The following is a 20452-nucleotide window of genomic DNA, read 5'->3' as shown; positions in this document are numbered from 1 at the left end:
TGCCCGCAGCTTTCCAGCCCTGAGACGGGCGCCACCCACCTTGAAGTCTCCAAGTGGCAAGATGAACAATGTGGCTGCTCTGGAGCCGCTGGGTCCTGGAGTGGGAGGGGACGGGGGGGGATGGCAATGCCACTGCGTGGGGGGGGTGGGGACAGGCTTCTGAGGCCGAATCCACCGCCCCTGCCACATCTGGGTAAGGAAAAGCTCCCCTCGGATACATCAGAGCCTTAGAGAAAATGCAGTCTGCAGGCTTCTTGGTCTCCCCATCAGAAACATCTGCCGGGCCCTGAAGTTGTGGGGGATGCAGGCAAAGCGGGGAGGCCCCGGAACAGTCAGCCAAGGTCACCAGGAGGCAGATGAGGACTGCGTATCGGCGCAGCCCCTGTAAGGAAGCGAGCGGCAGCCCAGCAGGCAGCTCCACGCGTGTGTGCAGCGGGGAAGGCGGCTGCGGGAGCAGGGGACAGCTGTGTCCTTAGACTCACGCTCTACATGCGTGGATTATCATCGCTGGGAATATAGCTTTGGTTTAATTTCTGTCATTTCCCTCTTGGGCCATATTGGCCCGACTGTGCCAATGATTCATTTAACATTTCTTTCCTAATATTAAAAAAGATGCTCAGCACAATTTATACCCTTCTTGGTCTACAGGCCGCATGCAGAACCCTGTTTGACGTCCAGTGCATTAAACACACGGAAAATCCTCACTTGCTTTGTGCAGTATGGAAACACACACTTTCCAGGACAAATGACCAGATTGTTGACCCCCAAACACTTTTGCTGGTTAATCATCCTTTATCCTATTTGAGCCCTTGTTCTTCTAAATATGAGCCTCTTCAGCTACTAAGATAGCATTTTTTTTATACCTGGATCTGGAGGTTACAGAAATATATTACTGGCTTATAACTAGTTCGGATAATTTTAAGTGAACACACCAATGCCTGAATATTGTACTCCCCTGGGTTAAAATAAAGTGATTGATTCTATTTAAAGGGCTTGTGGTTTTCATCAGGAAAGCAGTGTGTGACTTGCTGAATCAGAAATTACAGTGTGTGGTTCTAGCCCAGCAGGGCTGACTGTGATTCTCGGTTAACATTTCTTGTTTGTCAAGCGCTACTACATGCTCAATGTCATAAGCAATAACAAAAGATAATGTTTTCACTTCCTAAAGCTATGGTTGTAATGTGAATTGCTGCACTTTTTGGCTTTCTGCCTTTGGTTTTGTCCAGCAAGAACCCAAATGGCTCATTTCCACCCTCCAATTCAATATCATCAGCTAGAGTTGATTTAAACCTTGACAAGTCTCTCCTTCCTCACCCCTCCCTGTACCTATTTCCTTGGCCCTCTCTTCTTTCACACCTCAAGTTTTTTCTCCTGCCGCCAGGCTGCAAGCCTTGTCTGTTTGCCTTTGGCCTGAGCTGCGGCTCCAACATCATGGCCAGTTCTAGTGTGTGTCCATATGGAGGTTTCTGTCTGCATGACTGCATGTGTGTCTGTGAGTGCATGTGGGTGCTTACCGGTCTTGTGTGCATACGTGTATGTTTCTGGGCGTGCATGTGTACTCCTGTGTTGTGTGTGCTCATGTTCCTGTGCACTTGCATGCATGTGTTTATACACGTTTCTAACAACCAGGAGCACCAGGGCAATTAAGATGCACGTGTGTCCCCACGGAAGTCAGCTTCTACTTACATAGTTGGAGGCCAGGTCTGGGTGGAGATAGTCAATCCCTGTGAAAACACAACAACAACACAGGAACCAAAGGTTAATACTCGCTACTATGTCCTCAGGAAAGCTGTTCAAGAAAGCACCCTAGTTATGGGGCTGACTCCAGGAGACTTGCTGTGGAGATGAGCACCCCATCTCTGAGTCCCCAGCCTTGCATTTCCCTTCCCGTGGGAAGGTGTGAAGGGTGCTGCACCGCCTGAGCAGAGAGACAGCTGCCCTTAGACACACTTCAGAGGAGTGAAGCCAATTAGACTTTGGCGCCCAAGGATAACACTTTTGACATAAATGTCAGCACTAAGGGGCTTAGTGACTGCAAGATGGATGGCTCATCAGAGCAGCAATCTAAAAAAGATTTGTAGAGATCCTGACATTTTTAAAGCATCAACTGGCATTTCTTCTGAAATGAAATTGGCTCCGGGGAGGAAAAGTGATTATTATTTAACAGGGTGTGGACAGCCGTGCATTAGGCATTTCCATACCCTGGCATGGAAATAATAAGAGAACACGGCTTGGCGAGAAAAGTCATTAGGCAAAGGGCAAATGGTTTCCAGCGAGGTACTCTTGGGAGCGGATGCTTGTCTCTTCAAACGTGGCTTTTCAGGAAGCCCAAGGCCTTGAATCTCTCAGCAGGAGTCCTGTGCTTTCTCCCCAATGTGGGTCTGTCTCGTTGCCTAGTGGTTGTTCCAAGACTAGAATTATGGTCCATGAATACGACTGAGTTCCTTCCATCAGACACTTGGACCTTAGAAAGGACTGTGGAACTTCAAGGGCAGTTGAAAAGCTCTCATCTGGGTCTGCAGAACCATATAATCTTTGCAGCAGTTACATCTGAGCACCCAGCCCTCCAAGAAACAGGGCAGGTTCCTGACATCGCCTAGCATAATGGTTAGGAGCAGAGGTTTTTGGAGTCAAAGACTGGAGTTTGAGTCCTAACCACCTCGATAACTGGCTGTAGGACTTTGGGCAAGTTGCTTGGCCTCTGGGATTAAAGAAACTAATTAATGCATGTGGTGTGCTGAGCCCAGTGGCTGGTGCATTTAATGACTATATGGGGATGCAATACTTATAAGCTAGAAGTATCATCAAGTCTATCCTATACCTGGCATCTTCACTGCATGCTTGCTGAGGCTGTGCCGCTCTTATAGCTTGCCTTGGAAAGAATAGCTTCTATTAGGATGCACATTACTAAAAAGAAATTTTCCTTTGTCTTTTTCTGGTTATACAAATAATATCGGGACTGGGAGTCGCTGAACTACAGTATATGTGTTAGATTTCACTGTCAGTGCTTTGACAGGTGAAACAATTGATGTCATTAAGGCTGCCTTCTATAGCCTGCGATAGTGTAGTCAGTCACTTCCCACCCACAATGATAATGTCTTCTCCTTCCACTCCCCTCCCAAGATCTGCAGGAGAAAAGGGGTCAGAAAGTGTAAAGACCAATGTATTTAAAGATTGTTGACCCTTGTTCTGGACCCTAATTCGAAGATGGTCACTTTAGGCTGTGGGGTGGCATTGGGGTTGAGCATAGGCTTTGAAATGAGCCCAGCCAACCCCATCCCAGGCTTAGACACCGTAGTATTTGTGTGGCTTTGGCCAAGTGATGTCATCTCTCTGAGTCTTGGTTTTTACATATTTGAAATGGGACTATTATTTACCTTGCAAAGCAGTTTTCAAGATTAGAGACAATTCATTGACAGTCTTTAGCTTATAGTAAACACTTGATGTGTTATATTTCTTATCGTCATCCACTTATACCATCATCCACAGAGTAATGTGGATAATGCAGAAAAACAGAAAAATTAAAAAAAATCTACTTGGTTTTATAATACACTGTTGCATTGAAATTAAATTGTATATATTTCTTGAAATTGGTTAAATTTTGTGAACTCATTGTCAAGCAAAAATTTTTGTAATGTATAGAAAAGTTTTAAAAAAAGACACACACCATGTATATATATTTTTTCTAATAGGAAGTCAATTTTTAAAACATGACTCCATGTTCTGATAGTGGAAGTTGTTTAGGAGAAAAATGTTCTGAGAAAAAGTAGTTTATTCTCTGTGCAGGGAAAATATTGGAGCAAGGAGATAATTTGAGACCAGAAGGAAATTAGAATTAAAACAAGACAAACTTAGTCTAATCAAAATAAAGGATCTTTAATCAGGTCAAGGGGAAGGCTGAGTGTTAAGTTAGAACAAATACAGAGTTTGGTCTGAGAAAGAAAGGATTATTGATAGAACTGTGAAGGATGCCAGATGTGATTCAGAAAAAGTATTAATAACAATGAACTAAATAATGGAAGTAATAAACTTGTACTTAGTATTTTAATATTTTTGTCTATTTGACTATCATTTGAGGTGAAAGGTACTGACTGAACACATTTTTTTTTTTTTAATTGACTTCTTTTATTTTTTATTTTTTTTCACCTTCAGGAGTTTTGGAATGAACACATCTTCTTAATCAGCTTATTTTTAATTCTCACATTTCATGCTTTTGTTTGTTTTTCAGCAAAGAATGCCAGGCATGGTGTAGGTCCTATAAAAACACAGATGGTTTAGACGCAGAACTGGAGCTCTATGACTATCAATGCAGCTCACAGCCTACCGGGGGGATGGGCTGATCACGAGCCCATCATAATGAATGTGGCACACAAATGACAAATACTTAATTATATCTTTGTTCATAAATCATTAGTATCCTGTTATCAGTTTGAATCTTTTCAGAAAGTCTATTCCATAATAGTTCAAATTCTCAGGAAATTCTGACAGTTCTGGAGGCCTCAGGGAACCAGCAAGGAGTTCCATGTGCATATTCCCAATCAGATGTTAATGGTTCGGTTGAGATGTATAACGTCTTAGGACCATGGTCCCGAGCTCAGTTTCTTCCATTGCCCCTCAAGAGCTGGCATCTTGCATCCTCCTCTCCCCACTCTCCAACAAATTGTATGTTGATGAGGAGTAGCCTTCAATGAGCATACTGTATTTTCCAAAGATGGCTGCACGATTATCTTCCATCCCATATGGTCTTCTACAATATGACAGTGTCATGCCTCTCATTGACAGGTGGGTCCATTGCCTCCTCTTCAATCTGGGTGGGCTTGTAACTGCTTCCATCAGTAGAATGTAGTGGAAAGCCATTGCATGGCTCCCAAGGTGAGGTCAGCAAAGGCCAGGTATCTTCCACCTGTTCCCTTTGGGTGCTCGCTCTGCAGGATGCCATATGTCATGTAAGAAGGCCATATGTAGTGGAGTGAATTCCTACAATTTTATGTCACCTTGACATTCATTTTGAATAGGTTTAACTTTCTTGTACCGGAAGCAGGGCTCAGTCACCCTTGACACGGTTTATAGTTCTCCTCCTTTCAGTTCCTCGATGTGATCAATCCAGATATCTGCCTTGTGCAACCACCTCCTGGTGAACACCTCCCTGTGGGATAGCTAGACACAGCTTGATACAACCTACTTGACTCAACCCCACACCCCACATGGACTGAACAGATATGCTGCAGTAACCACCTATCAGTCACAGAGTGACTACAGGGAAATTGTGCCTGCTTGCTCTAAACCCACCAATTAGACTTCCCTGTGGGAAATCCACCAAGGTAATGCTCTGGACCCCAGTAAAGGCTTTGGCCTCTAGGTCTCTCACACTTTCTCTTATTTCCCACCCCCTGGTTGAATGTACATGTCCCACACGGCTTCCACCTTCTTGTTGGCTCTGTGAGGCACACCACTCTCTTCTCTCTGGGTTCTGCAAATAATAAACTGCTTCCTATTTCATGTGTTTTATTGAGTGGGCGCCCCTGTGTCTCATCTGACCAACACACCTGAATCTAACTTCTTGCTTGGTCAGTGATCTCCTAGAGAGTGGCTATTTTGGTAGGAATAAACTGAACACAGGTCAGCCAAGAGCCACAGGGCATATGCCAGTATAAACAAGTTTCCTGTGAGAGAAACACCTGGTCACAGGTTGGACACTTAGGCATTAGGCTGTCCACCAGGGTAAAGAAGTGTCATGTGAAAGGCACTTCTATGGTTTGAATGTTTATGACTCTCTAAAATTTGTGGTGAAACTTAATCCCAATGCAACAGCATTAAGAGTTTGGGCCTTTAAGAGTCGATTAGGTCATAAGGGCTCTGCCCTAATGGTTGGAATTAGCCCTCTTATAAAAAAGGTTGAAGGGAGTGCCCTAGTTCCTTTTGCCCTTCCATCCCTTCTTCTGTGTGAGGATATAGCAAGGAGGCACCATCTATGAAGAATGGGGCTCTCACTAGACACTGACTCTGTTGGCACCTTGATCTTGGACTTCCTAGTCTCTAGAACTGTAAGAAATAAAATTCTGTTTTTTTTTTTTTATAAATTACCAAGTCTAAGTTATTTTGTTATAGCAGCAGGAATGAACTAAGACAGAAGTTGGTACCAAGAAGTGGAGTGTTGCTATAACAAATACTTAAGAATTGGAAGCAGCTTTGGAACAGGATGCTGGGTAAAGGCTGGAAGAGTTTTACAGTGAATGCTAGAAAAAGCTTTTATTGCCATGAACAGAGAATTAAGGGTGATTCTGAGGAGGGCACAGAATAAGGGGAAAGATGGAGAGAGAGTCTAAATCTTCTTAGAGATTTCCTAAGTGCTTGTGAACAGAATGTTGGTAGAAAAATGGACAAAAAAAGCAATTCTGATGAGGTCTCAGACAGTAATGAGAAACAAAGTATTGGAAACTGGAGGTAAGGTCATCCTTATTATAAAGTGGCAGGGAAATTGGCTAAATCGTGCTTGTGTCCCAGTGCTTTGTAGAAGGCAGAACTGAAGAGTGATGAACCAGGACATTTGGCAGAAAAATCTGTAAGTACAGGCATTGAGGGTACTGCATGGTTTCTCTTGACTGTTTATGGTAAAATATGAGAAGAGAGAAATGAATTAAAGAAGGAATTTATAATTAAAAGGGAAGCGAAACTTAAAGAATTAGAAAATTCTCAGCTTGGCCAGGTTGTAATAAAGTAATTTATAAATCACTTTGCCTAAGGTATTTTGTCATAGCATCAAGAATATACTGAAAAAAGTACATTGTCAACATTCACAACCAAATCCCCTGGATCCCTGTCAGGGCAGGCTAGAATTTATAGTCACTCTTGTAAGAGACACCTCAAGACCAAATTAGAGAAAAATACAACATGTAGTAGGCACTCTATTTGACAGTAGCAATAGTATCAACCACCAGCCATGTGAGCTGTCTTGGATGTCCAGCCCAGTGTAGCCTTCAGATGACTGCAGCCCAGCTAACATCTGACCACAACTGCATGAAGAATTCTCAGCCGGCTCTTTCCAAATTCCTATGCCACCAAATCATGAGCAAAAATAAATACTTTAAGCTGCTGAGTGTTGGGATCATTTGTTACACAGCTACAATAATTGGAGCAGCCACCCAGCAGGACCTTCCTATTGCTTTTCTATGTGATGCAAAGTGCTAAATTTCTTGGAAGGGCAGGGGTGACTGTGTGGTCCTTAAGCCTGAACCTTCTGTCACATGGATGAGACTCCATTCACAAAGTCTCACCAGGAAGGTAGAACCACAGGGTAGGTTTCAAGCACTGAGGACGGTGGTTAGAATTAGTTGTGAGGCTTTGGGTAACTTGTTACCTCTTTAGACTTCAGTTTCTTTATCTGCAAAATGGGAATAATAATAATACCAACCTCAGGAAATTACCGTGGCTGTGTTTCCAAAATTCTAAGCAGTGTGTAGCACATAATGACCACACAGTAAATGTTAGTTGTTTTTATTGTTAGTTGTTTTATTGTTATTTTAGCTTGAGGCTCTCTCTGTACCGGCCCCACTGGCCTTCAATCTTACTTCCTTGGCTCCATTTGATGTTGGTTAAAGGTCTTGCCCCATGTCTTCTCTAACCATCTTTGACCTTGAGAGCCATCCCTGAATTATACCTGGTTTGGGTGACTCTTGTCTATTCCCGTGTCTTTTTATGGTCACATTCCATTTCCCAGGGCAAGTTCCCCAACACTAAACAATTCCTTTACAATAAAAGGGATGAAGCTGTCATCAGTAAGTGGGGTCCTTGCTGATATCTGCATGCCTGAAATGTTCGAGCAGACCCTTAAGAAATGCTTTCTGCTCCTTTGGCAACAGCTAGCCAAGAAGACACTCTCCCAGTGATGTGTAGTGTGTAGAAATGACATTGTGTTGTACCTAAGTGAAGGCAGCAGGCATTTACCGAATATCTATAGAGTCACCAGATCTATCAGAGAAGTGATGGCTGAATTTTGAGTTGGGCAACAAGAGATGGTTGGATGGCTATTAAAATCAGGCTGTCTACAAATTGAACCTTCCAGATGCCATACAGGCTAAAATATAGAGAGCCAATGTTTATAAAGAATTATATTATTTTTACTCTTAGGTATTGGGGTCAGCATCTGTGTCTGTCTTTAAACTTATTCTGGAATATCTTGCGGAAACAATATCTGGAAAATGATACCATACCATTCATGCATGCAGGTGGTTAGGAGAGAAAGTGTAGCACTGGCCTTGCTGGTCTTCCCAGCTCTAGCTGTTGGGGCATAGATGCCCACTTACATGGCGAGAGGCTCCAGAGCATCGGGTATTGTCCTTGCTGCGTGGGAGTCTGCTCTTGTCCCAGATGTGCTCATTTTGATGTTCAACAGTGGATTTGGAGAATGGCTTGGCAGTCATCCTCTTCTTTAGTTACCATACTGAATAGAATATGGTGAATTAAAAATGGCCACAAATCTGTTGTCTTTCTCCACATCAGATAGTGGCAGAGTCTATTTCCCTTTGCCTGGCATCTGGACTGGCCTTGTGACCATTTATCCAACAGAAGTGGCAGAGTGGCAGCTGCCCACTTCAGGTCCAGCCTTCAGGAGGACTGGCAGCTTCTGCTGCTTCTCTCTTGGAATGCCTATTCTTGGGAGTTCTCAGCCACCTGTAAGAAATCCAGCTGCCTTGCTGGGGAAACCACATAGAGAACAGAGGCCCTAGGTCTATATGGATAGGGAGGGAGGCTGAGCCATTTCAGCTCACCAGTTGAGCCTCCAGTTGACTCCAGCCCCAGCTGCCTTCTGACTCTTGCTGCATGACAGACCCCAGTGAGACCTGCAGAAGAAGGGTCCAGCAGAGCCCCATCAACCCACAGAACGGTGCGAGATAATACCATGGATGTTTTTGTAAAGCCACTCAATTTTGGGGTGATTTGTTCTGCAGTAGTAAGTGGCCAAGACAATGAAGAAGCCAGGAATTGTAATTAGGGGGCAGAGTTTACTTTTTAGGGAGCCCAAAGGCCATTAATTAGCTGAAGAAATAAGGTCAAACAAGAAATTCTGCTGTGACTTTCTAAAGGTCTTGGCCTTTCGATGTGGAACAGACTCAGGAGTCATCTCTCCTTTGCTGTCTTTGGAAGGGATGAGTTAAGAGTCAGTCGGGGCACTGCAATTAAAGAAGTCTGAAACAGGTATCTACTGTATTGTTGGAGGCTTTATAAAAGCAATGTGCATGTGTTGTCCCTATAGTGCCATTCTTAGGGTGGCTTCTCTGACCTCTAGCAGGGCATACCCCATAGATATGCTGTTAGAAATGGTCATCACAGTATATCCCAGGTAGGTTTCCCTCAAACCCTGATGCATCTTTTTCCTGGGTGAGCTGTCCTCAACCCCTTTGGAAAGGTTTCTAAGCACCAGAAAGGAAGAAACATATATAAACTTCGGACATCCAAGCACACACATTGGCAGCACTCCTTTCTTCTTGTGAAAGCCCTCGCCATTGAAGAAAGCTTTTACATCCACTTCAAAACATCTCCCACATCAGAAAACACAGAGGCATTGTTTTTAAGTTGATTCTTAATGAGCCCCCACAAAGACAGCACAGGTATTAAGCAGGTTGGCTGCCCTTGTTTCCCCCACTCATTCTGCTTCAAAGGCTTGCTTTAGAGAACAGTGTTCTTTGGGGATCTTCAGAAGGGAAAGGCTCCATTGTTTCCTCTCTGTATAGCCTTTGTGTCTCATTGGACCAGTAATACACGGTGGAGTTCTTTGCTGGGGAACCCAGATAGGTAAAGAAGGGCAACAATGTGTCCCCAGGGAGACAACTGCAAGGCAGTGATTCTCCAGGGTCTTGGTAGAGCCAAGGACGTGTGTAGCTGGAAAAACGCCAATTCATCAAACCCATTGGTTTCCATATCACAGATATAGCTGTGCTAAATCTTTGTCTGGCAGGTATACAGGAAATAATAACATGTAGGGGTTGTCTGTAATAAAAAGTTATCAAAGGTTGCTTTACAAGGGTTCATTCGGAAAGTAGCAATAAAGTCAAAATTCCCCAAATCCCAATCCTGTTACTAAAAAGCCGTGTTATGAATCTAGAGTCATACTGTCTAATAGAACTTTCTGTGATGATGGAAATTGAATTGGATTGAATTTCAGCAGCTGCTAGCCCCATGTGGCTATCGAAATGAAGCTAGTGTGATGGAGGATTGAATTTTAAATTTTATTTAGCTTTCATTAATTAAAATTTAAATGTAAATAGCCACATAGGCTAGTGGCTACTACATTGGACTGTGTGAGTCTAGAGAAATCAGTGGTAAATATAAATAGGTGCAGAAGACATTTTAAGGTAAGGTGTAAGCTGTGGCCCAATAAGTCATTACACTTGAGTGACAGGCAGTTTCCATTTGTTTGTTTGTTTAGTTTTTTATTTATTAATTCAACAAATATTTGTTAAGGGCAACCTCAAGTTTGAGGACCACTGATATGGAGAAGGGTGAAGATTTGGTCACAGTGCCCATAGTCAACAGAACTAGTATCTGCCTATTCTGTTTCTGATTAGCATCTCCAACACAACAAATCTTTTATATTCCAAAGGCAGGCCAACACATACTTCCTTCCAAATAATGTAAAGGCTTCAGAATACTCACCATCATCCATAATTCCGATAGTAACACCTTTCCCTGTGTATCCCAGCTCCCACGCTTCAGCCACATTCAAATCAAGGCCAGGAGTGCCATCAGCTTGCCCGGTATTGATCTGGTATGGGAATTGCAAAGCAGAGAATATTAATAGTTTGGTGTTGTAAAGCACCCATGTAATGTTTTCTGGATAGCTCTGCAGTCACCTAATATCCCAGGGCCAGCTCAAAGGCCACACCTTCCATGAAACAGTACTTTTGTGTGTCCCCCGTACCTCTTACAGCCTTTCCTCTCCACTTTTTGATATAAACAATTGATGTTTTATGTAAACATGCAGCCCCCATCTCTTATAATTAGGTTGCTATCTTTAAACTCTTTCTATAAAAAACCTTAGAGCTACCATTGCAAGAAATCCTTCCTGATTTAGAATTAAATGCTCACTTGTGTAGCTCTTTGTTTATACCTCACGTGTTGAATTCAGCACACGTTGTCTTGGATTACTCTTATTGGAAAACAATTTTTTCACTAAATAACATCCTTTGCAGGAGGGAACATGTCCTAGTTACCTTTGCAATTTCAGTACCACTACACGAAGTTTTACTCAAAAATATTTGTTAAACTAAATTAAAGATAAGTGGCTCACTTTTAGTGCATGTTCTAATGCAAAAAAATAAAGCCTACTACCCCCTCCAAAAAATCCCCCAAAAGCAAGAAAGGAACATGAAAAAAAATTCCAAATTAATATGTTCACTCTTCTATTTTCATGCATCTTTATCCTGGGCAGATTTTCTCAAAGATGGATTGTAAAAAAGTAGTAAAGTGGTTGGGCTGGTGGCTCATGCCTGTAATCCTAACACTCTGGGAGGCCGAGGTGGGAGGATTGCTTGAGCTCAGGAGTTTGAGACCAGCCTGAGCAAGAGCGAGATCCCGTCTCTACTATAAATAGAAAGAAATTAGCCAAACAACTAAAAATAGAAAAAATTAGCTGGGCACGGTGGTGCATGCCTGTAGTCCCAGCTACCTGGGAGGCTGAGGCAGGAGGATCGCTCGACCCCAGGAGTTTGAGGTTGCTGTGAGCTAGGCTGACACCACGGCACTCTAGCCCAGACAAGAGAGTGAGACTCTGTCTTGAAAAAAAAAATAGCAGAGTCCGAGCTTGTACTGGCAAAAGCCCACCATGATCAGTGGCTATTTTGTTATTGCTAAAGCATTATGTGAATGACATTAGGGCTCTTTACAAAAATTACTGCCCTTCTCCTTCTAGGCACATGTTAAGACTATACCTCTCCACCCCTTCTGATGTTAGAATGGGCACATGACTGGTTTTGGCCAATGGCATGTGATCTCCCATGCCATTTGTCACATCCAAGCAGAGGCTTTAAGAGCCAGTGTACAATTTGCTTCATTTCCTAGCTGAGGAGCTTATAAAAGCACTGTCAGGATGGAGCTCCGAAGAAGCTTGGCCAGCCTGAGTCCCTGAAGGGGTTACAAAGCATTGGTCGTGTAGCAAGAGTGAGAAACAGGCTTTGATTTTGATAAGCCACTGTGATACGGGGGCTGTTTGTTACTGCAACAAACCTAGCCCATCCTGACTAACACACACAAGCTCATTCATTTACGCACATCAGATTTTCAGACTTCCATGCCCCAAAGCATAAGGCATAGTCAAGCTCTGCAGCCCCAGGAGGTAAACTGTGACACATTCCTATAATGTAGCCATCCACAGGGTTGTAATTTAGTTCCCTCTCTTGCTCATTACCTTTTAATCTTGAAGAAAATAAAGCTTCATTCACATTTATACATTAATCACTCTTTCTCTCAATATGCCCTCTAATTTGGGTGGGTTTGGAGTTACTGCTCCCCTTTTGAACACAGCTTAACCAATTCAATGGATCATGTGGACTGCTGGTGAGTCAGGAAATACTCACTTCACCAGATAGACTGGGTCTCGGTGCCTGGAAACCTGCATCGGTCAAGCCCCATAGAATTGATTTCCTGCCATTGTTTTAGGAAGTACTAATAGATGCTACTTTTGCTACTTTAGTCTCTAAGCTCTCTTGCTTGCCTCTCGTGAAGTCACCAGATTCTTTCTCTTACTCTTGTAACTTCATTACGTCCTCCCATTACTCTGCCTGTTGAGAGCCCTGGATTGCTCCTCACAGAACTTTGATTGACTTTTATGTATTTTTGCAAGTTTTCACTCCTACACTGGTGTGCTTTTTCAGAGCCTAGGAGAATTGGGTCAGTTGTTGGTAGTAGCTTTGATTGACCCTAGGAGAGCATGGATATTTAGTAGTCCCAGAAGAAAGCAGATTAGGGAACCACATGCACAAGTGGTGACAGAAAATCAATACATATTGAAGGGGACAGGGAGGCTCATTGAGCAGGATGCTGGCTAATCTCCCACTGCATAATGAGGAAATAGACATACATCTTTTATCCGGAGTCTCAACGTGAGAAATGTTAGAAAGAACACAGAGACACTCACCAGATACCATTGCTTTGTGAAAAGAGGATCATTCATGTTGATGTCAATCTCATTGATGTCTCTGTACCCTCGCTTTTTTCGGTCAAATCCTTCCTGTTGCAAGGCCATTTTTACCTGGAATGACAATACTGGTATATTATTCGAATCTCAACTTGAACACTTGTCTTCTGGAATTTGTTTCCACGACTCCAAATTTCATTTGTATATCATGTGCTTTTTTTTTCCTCAGCAAAAGCAAGTTTATCTCATATATGGCTCCAAGTGAATTTCTTTAAAATAAGAATTATATGGAGAAAAGTATTCTCAAGAAAAGAAGATAATGTGGTCAGAGTCATTCAGTGAAATAAAACAATGAAACGTCTCTATTAAGGAAAGAAGCTTAATGTGGATTCTGGGAGGGAGAGAGTGAATTGGCATAGATGATGGTGATGATGATTATTTTTAAAGCATTAGAACTTGGGGTATGGCATAGATTATTTTTTTGGAGAGCTTCTCAGCCTTTAATTTGTTGACAGTACTGTGCTATCACATTTGGGAATCAGCTAAAAAAACCTCCCCCAAAACAACAAACAATAAAACCTGCCTGGAGAGCGAGCCAGACCCATAGCAAAGCCCTAGAAGGTAAATGAGGAACCTTTGAAAAGGAATTGATGGCTGCTGCTACTGTCCTTGCACGGACAACATTTCATTTTTGGGCAGTCAGACAGAACCCCAAGCTCTTGGATGAAAATGATACTTACAAGCTGAGATAGTTCAAGAGGCTCCTGGCAGCAACTGAGCTTTGCCCAATCAAGAAACTTTCTTTCACTTGGACAATAACTAATTTATCAATCGATAGCTGTGGCTGGTCTCTGAACATCTACAAACTCAAGGACAATGCATATGTATAAAGAGGCGTGTGCTGGATATTGATTATTATTTTTATTATATTTCATGGCCCAGCATTCATTTTTCCTCTTCCCAAATCTCCCCAGTGTACTTGGGGAAATGACCTCAAGTCCATTGGGTTCTGTGTTGGTGGGAGTGAAATTCTAGGTGCCTGACAGCTACAGGCACTACGTCTCTCCCTGCCTCAGGGATGCCTCCCTGGGTATCTCTCTCCCAGGACTTGAATCTTGGGAAAGTGATGCAAAGGCAAAGAACTCTGAAAGCCGATTTATCCCAGAAGTTCACTCACTAGTAAACGATCTTTGCTTTATTTAATTCCTGCAGCCCAGCCCTGGAGCTCCTTCAAGACTGATCCTTCAGCCTCCCATGGATTGTGAGCTCCTGATGTCTTTCCCACAACTACTCTTTTGTTGAAGTGATGTGGAATCAATTTCTGTTGCTTGCAATCAAGAACTCTAATGGATACAGGATGAGAAAAGGACAGCAGGGCCCAAGTCAAGAGTGACAGCAGGAAGGGAAGAAAGAAGAGACCACAGATAAGAAAACCCTTTCCCCTCTTTGCTGCCTGGGACTGTGGAGGAACCTGTGGGAGGCTAGTTCCTCCCTTCTTTGCTCTGCACACTGACACAGGAAGGGCTGGGACTCTTTTTCCAGGGAAATTCTAACTTCACCAGAAAATGTGTGGATGTGGAAAAGAAGTGCTAGGTGTGGCATTGGCTCCATAAGTTCTTTGGAGATATTCCAACAAGGGACAGTCACTGTGGCAAGCTTAAAAAAATTCCCCCTAAAGAAATAATGAAATAATTGGAAAAATGAGATGGATGAATATTTTTATAATGGCAAAAATATGGACACGACTAATGTCCATCAAATGGAAATAAATTATGATTCAAATAGACATATACATATATATATACTTATGTATATGTGTGTCTATATAAAGAGATATATGTGTATGTGTCTGTAGATGTGAGTGTGTCTAGAGGATATACATACATATACTCTAAGAAGCAGATGCCAAGAATTTAATTAGGAGAGAAAATACAAGAAACTTCGATGCAAGTCTGACTGTAAGAAAAGGAAAGTGACCAAAGTTGGGCAAATGTATCCTCACCTGCCCCACAGCCTGGGGAAGGTTTTACAGGGCTGATGGGGCTGATGGGGATCTAAACTTGGCCGTCAGAGGAACCCTGTGTCTCCCAGGGATGGGCCTGCCTCAGTACCCCTGCTGCGCGCAGTCCCTGTGGGAAGTGTGGCCTGTGTCCACACAGGGATCGATTTCAGAGCACAGCAGCTGGGGCCCTTGATCAATTATTCTCCCTGACGGCAGAGATCTGTGGGGCACATTCTCATAGCTCTGTGTATGTGCACACGTGTGCGCATGTGTGTATTCATTAATGGAGAACATTAAAATGTTGAGTTCTCAACCTGGAAAGATAAGCATGACATGCCCCTTTTGAAACCTTCTTTTCCTATAGAAGCAAGTATCCAATCAAGAGCATCACTGAGCTTGGGAAAGGAGTCTGAGTTTGCAACTTCCTATTTTGGATTCACAAGGAGGCCTCTGTCTGCTCTACTCACTAAAGGGAGGCCTGGATTGACTTCTACTTAGGGACTCCCATTATATCGGATTTGTCATGAAGAATTTCCTGGAGACAGCACCTTTGCTTGAGAGGATCTTCCAGTTTGCAAGAGCAAACTGGAAACTTGAAAACTCTCATCTATATGTTGTTTCCTGGCAGCTCAAGAACAGAAAGACTCACATTGGATTTCACCTTTTTAAATAACAGTGCAGAATGGCTGTTACCATCACTCCAAACTCAATTAGACCAAGTGTACTCTAATGAAAAGCCTGCTCAAATTCATTTCCATGAAATTAATTTTTAATTCCATAAATTAAGTTTTAATGGAAACTAGTGATGCTTTGGAATGCTGCACTCTCTGGGCACTACGCTTCCTTGTAACTCAGAAGTGTAGGAATCTTGAAATTGGAGAAGGCTTTCTGAGTCTGTTAGCTTATCTTCTTGCCCTCAATGAAGATTGCAGTTACATTTCAAGAGAGATGAACATCTTTAAAAATGTGTATTTTCACTTGTAACACGCAAATAACTGAAGAATAGTTTTTTTTCACAATGATACCATGTAACCCCATCAATTGTTTTTATTTTTCTGCATTCTCATTCAATCCTAATTTGTATTCATACCTAATTTTTATATACTAGTAATCGTAACTATAGATGAAATCATGTATTCTTTCTTCACGTAGTATCCTACCATGAGAATTTTAATATGCTGCTACTCAGCTATCATATGTTACTTTCTAATGGCTACCTACACATTCCATAGCATCATATACCATAATTTGCCTAACTATTTCCCTCTTATTGGTCATTTAGATTATTTTTTATTATAAATAAAATTATTGAGAACAGAGAGATGAGGTTATAAACTATTTAAAAAGACATCTAGGGAAGATTTCAGTGTTTTAATTTTATGTGTGATAAAGCCCTTACTGTCAGAGAGCTAGTATCTAAACTATATTTCTCACATTATAACTAAAAGGCCACTGACTTACTCTCTCTTCCTCCTTCTCTGAATTTTAACCTTTCACACAAAATGCCTTTTATTACCACTTAGATGTGACACCGATGACATGCATAAAACTTAATTATTCCCCTTCTTGAACAATAATACACAGTTAACTTCCGTATTTAGTTTTAGAATGCGGCCCCAGTTAGGACCATGGACCTAAACATTTGTACAAATAAAAACATAGAAGAAGGTAGGAATATTCATTACTAGGTATTATTTTATTAAAGTGAACAAATGGGTATTCTACAATTCTAGTTCAACTTTTGAAACTTACTTTGATGTCTGTGCACAAATGTTACCCAGACAACTCTACCCACCCCGGCCCCTCTCAGTCCCTGGACCATGTGCCAGTTACAGACCACGCCAGGATTAAACAGAAACCATCTCTGCACACTTGCATACTATTTATAATTTAACGAGGTATTTCCACTACATTTTATCTTTCCAACAGAAGCGTGGGGTGAGTGTTGTTGCAGTTGAGGGAATGGAGGTTCAGAAGCCACTGATCAACAGTTAAAACATGGCGGAGCCACCAGGTTGGCAGATTCTCAATGCTATGAACTTCCACTAAGCCACTTTGCCTCTCCCTAAGGGCGTGTAACACAGCCAGCCTTCCAGTATCTGGTACAGCTTTACTGTGGATATAACTCTCAAAGGACCTGGGCCATGAGCATTTCCCTGCTGGGCTGATAATTAAACCGCTGTTAATTAGCATTGAGTGTGCTGAGTAGGGAGGGGCCAGGACAAAGGGGACAAAGGGGAAACTTGCCTCCAAAGAGGGTGAGGAACATCTTTGCTTGAAGAGAGTGCAAGAAAAGGGACATAAAACCCAAAACTAACATGTTGCTGAAAATATTGAAGTGTGTTAATGTGTGATGTCCTGGATTGTGTAACGCTATTATTTTCTGCACCACTAAGAATTATTCTACAATTCACCAATTCTGCTGGTGAATCAGAAGGAGTGTGCTGGGTAGGGATGTGTCTGGGTTGCCTGGCCCCATTCTGTGCTGAAGGGAGGGCTCATTAATGTGCTTCTGGAAGGCATGAGTGGATCCAACTGAAAATGTTCTGCAGTTTCATTCAATTGTACTGTCTATGGCTGGCAAGCTTGTCGGAGAGAGCTAATAGCATCAAGGTCGTCTGGTTTGGTCCTGTGGGTCAATTACCTTGACTCTGTTTCCATGACCACAGGCTAATGATGGCACCCCAGGCCCAGCTGCTGCCTCCCAGATGTGCGTGGTGAAAGGAGGGGTGGATTGGTGGAGAGTGTGGTTGATTTGATCCAGAGTCACGAATGCTAAAGACTGTGATCCAAACTTGGTGTGGTTCAGTGAACAAGCACTAGACGTTGAGTCAGAAAGAACTGGGTTCAGGTCCTGGCATGGTTGGCTTCTTAACTGTGCATGTTCTGAGGGAGGTCCCTCAAAGTCTTCGAGTCATGCTTTCTTCATCTAGAGCAGGGGTTTGGCAAAATCCAGCTCACTGACTGTTTTTGCAAATAGTTTGTTGGAATGCAGCTATGCCCGTTTCGTCTACATCTTGCCTATGGCTGCTTTCACGATACAGAGATTGAGTTGACTAGTTGCAACAGAGACCATGTGGCCTGCAAAGTCTAAAATATTTGCTCTCCGGCCCTTTACAGAACGTTTGTTTTCCCCTGATGTCTACCACGGAGATGGTGGAATTCTTGACTTCGCAGGCTTGTTGGTGAAATAAACTTTAGTTTTTGGGAACAATGAAACATATTATCAATGTTACTGGCTATAATTATGGTGAACAACATAACCACGGAATCTGTTTCATCCTTCAGGGTAGAAGCAGGGCCCTTGGGCAGTGGTGCAAATGGTGTGATTTGAGGGGCACAAACAAAGCCTGCAGGGCTCCAAATCACCTTCCCTGAGCACACACACACTGACTGAATTTCAGCCATGAGGGGTAAAGCTTTAATTTTAAGCACTCATTATCCAGGATGATTAGGTCTGTATTTAGAAAGATTTAAAAAACAAGTCCTCTGGGAAGGGCAACACATCCAGGTGTTATCACTTACCCACACTTACACATGAACTCATTCATTAGACAGGTTTTCCCGATGGTGCTGGCTGAGGCTGGTGCCAGGAAGGAACAGGAGTTTATGCAAAAGGTAATTTTGAAAGCCTTGGGCAGTTTCCTGCAAGTCAGGGAGTAGTGCTACCAAAATCAACAAGGAAGGAGCCAGAGCTTACGCTGGGCACCACCACAAGGGAAAGGACTGAGACCAGGGAGTTGAGAAGCACTGGAATAAACCTTCCCGAAGGTGTTTGTTTCTCCAGACACATTCTTTACTCCTGGCAGTTATCAGCATCGGGGCATGCACCACCATGCATTTGCTACAACAAAGGTTGCAGTAGGGTTTCCTCATAAATTTTCATTGGGGAACAAATGGAAAAGCTGTCTGCTACAGAATACAAATGGATTCTTGAAAATTTCCTACCTCCTTAAACTAACAAACTCTGAAGAAGGTTTGAGTTTTGCATCAGGACAGTGGGAAGATTCACTTTCTCAGTTTGTTCTTCCTCAAGGACATCTATTTTTAATCTTACTCCAAGGTTAGCCCCCTTTGTCAACAGCAACGCCTTGTCAATTCTTTCCTATAATTGGTATTTTGTTAGTTGCCAATGGAACAGTTCCAGGGTGACAAGGTAGAAAAGAAATGTGTATTGAAATTGCAATTGGCGTACGTCTGAAATTTTGGGGGACTGGTGACGGTACCTCCCAGCACCAGGCAGCTGAAGAGTAATTCATACGTCAAGCCAAGCAGCCCACAGATGACAAAACACCAACAAGGAATAAAGGTCGCAGTGATTGATTCTTTACACACTTCTACTTACGCAGGGAGCACTCGGTGACGGGCTGTTAATGAGCCCCAGCATGGTGATGCAGAACAAATGAAAAAAGTAATGAATCAGCTTTGCAGTCGTGCTCCTGGAAGGTACAGAATCATCCACACGCTTAGATCTGCCCTTTGCAAAATACCCGGAGAAAGCGGCTTTTCATCCAGCAGTGCCTTAGTTTTCTATGGCTGAGGTATCAAATGGCCGCCAATTTAGTGGCTTAAAACAACACAGATCTGTTGTCTTATATTTCTGGAGCTCATCAGTCTAAAATCAAGTTGGCAGCAGGGCTGTGTTCCTTGTAGAGGCTCCGTGTTCTTTGGTTTATGGTCTCCTTCCTCCATCACCAAAGGCAGCAAGGGTGGGTCAAATTCTTGTGTGGCATCATCTTGACTTTCTCTTCTGCCTTCCTCTTATAAGGACACTCGTGATTACCCTGGGCCCATGCAGATAATTCAGGGTAATCGCCCTAACTTAAAGTCAGCCGACTAGCAACATTAATTCCATCCACAACCTTAATTCCCCCTTGCCATGGGCTGTGCCATAATCACAGGTTCTAGGAATTAGGATCTGGAGGGATTAGGATAACGGGGAGGTCATCATTCTGCCTATCACATGTAGAAAGGGAGCTATTAATAATACTCATGCTAGAGAAGTGAGGCTGCTTGTTGGCGAGTCCTGCTGAAGACATCTGCAGGTTGAGGGAGTCCTGATTCAAGGCTGGCAGAGGGTGAAAGCAGAGGCCACCATCAGGGGGACAGCTACATGTGGGTCATATTATTGTCTTCTATGAGTCAAATCAAAGCTACTAAAACTGTCTAATTCCATTCATTTCCACAGACATTGAAGATGGGCTTATTAAGTATCAGATATTGTGGTGGCCACTGGGAATTTGTAAATAAATAGATCTGTCTTCTGAATGTAATTGATGTGAGTTGTATTAAATTCAACCACAGATGCACATGTATTT

The 20452-nt window shown here is 42.8% G+C and overlaps 1 protein-coding gene across 2 annotated transcripts in view; it reads right to left on the bottom strand.

The window, feature by feature from the left end:
• Positions 1-20452, bottom strand: part of PCSK2 (proprotein convertase subtilisin/kexin type 2) — a 234742-nt gene that overhangs the window by 100132 nt on the left and 114158 nt on the right. For both annotated transcript variants that reach the window (XM_012640436.1, XM_012640437.1), the window contains 3 exons: positions 13133-13246; positions 10654-10762; positions 1687-1724 (listed from right to left, as the gene is read on the bottom strand). In XM_012640436.1, the coding sequence (XP_012495890.1) occupies positions 1687-1724; positions 10654-10762; positions 13133-13246 (261 nt within the window). The remainder of the gene's footprint in view (positions 1-1686; positions 1725-10653; positions 10763-13132; positions 13247-20452) is intronic.

This window comes from Propithecus coquereli, unplaced genomic scaffold (genome assembly GCF_000956105.1).
Source record: "Propithecus coquereli isolate 6110/MARCELLA unplaced genomic scaffold, Pcoq_1.0 Scaffold153, whole genome shotgun sequence".
Lineage (NCBI taxonomy): Eukaryota > Metazoa > Chordata > Mammalia > Primates > Indriidae > Propithecus > Propithecus coquereli.
The sequence above is the reverse complement of the archived record's forward strand: the minus strand, read 5'-3'. Positions and strand labels throughout refer to the sequence as shown.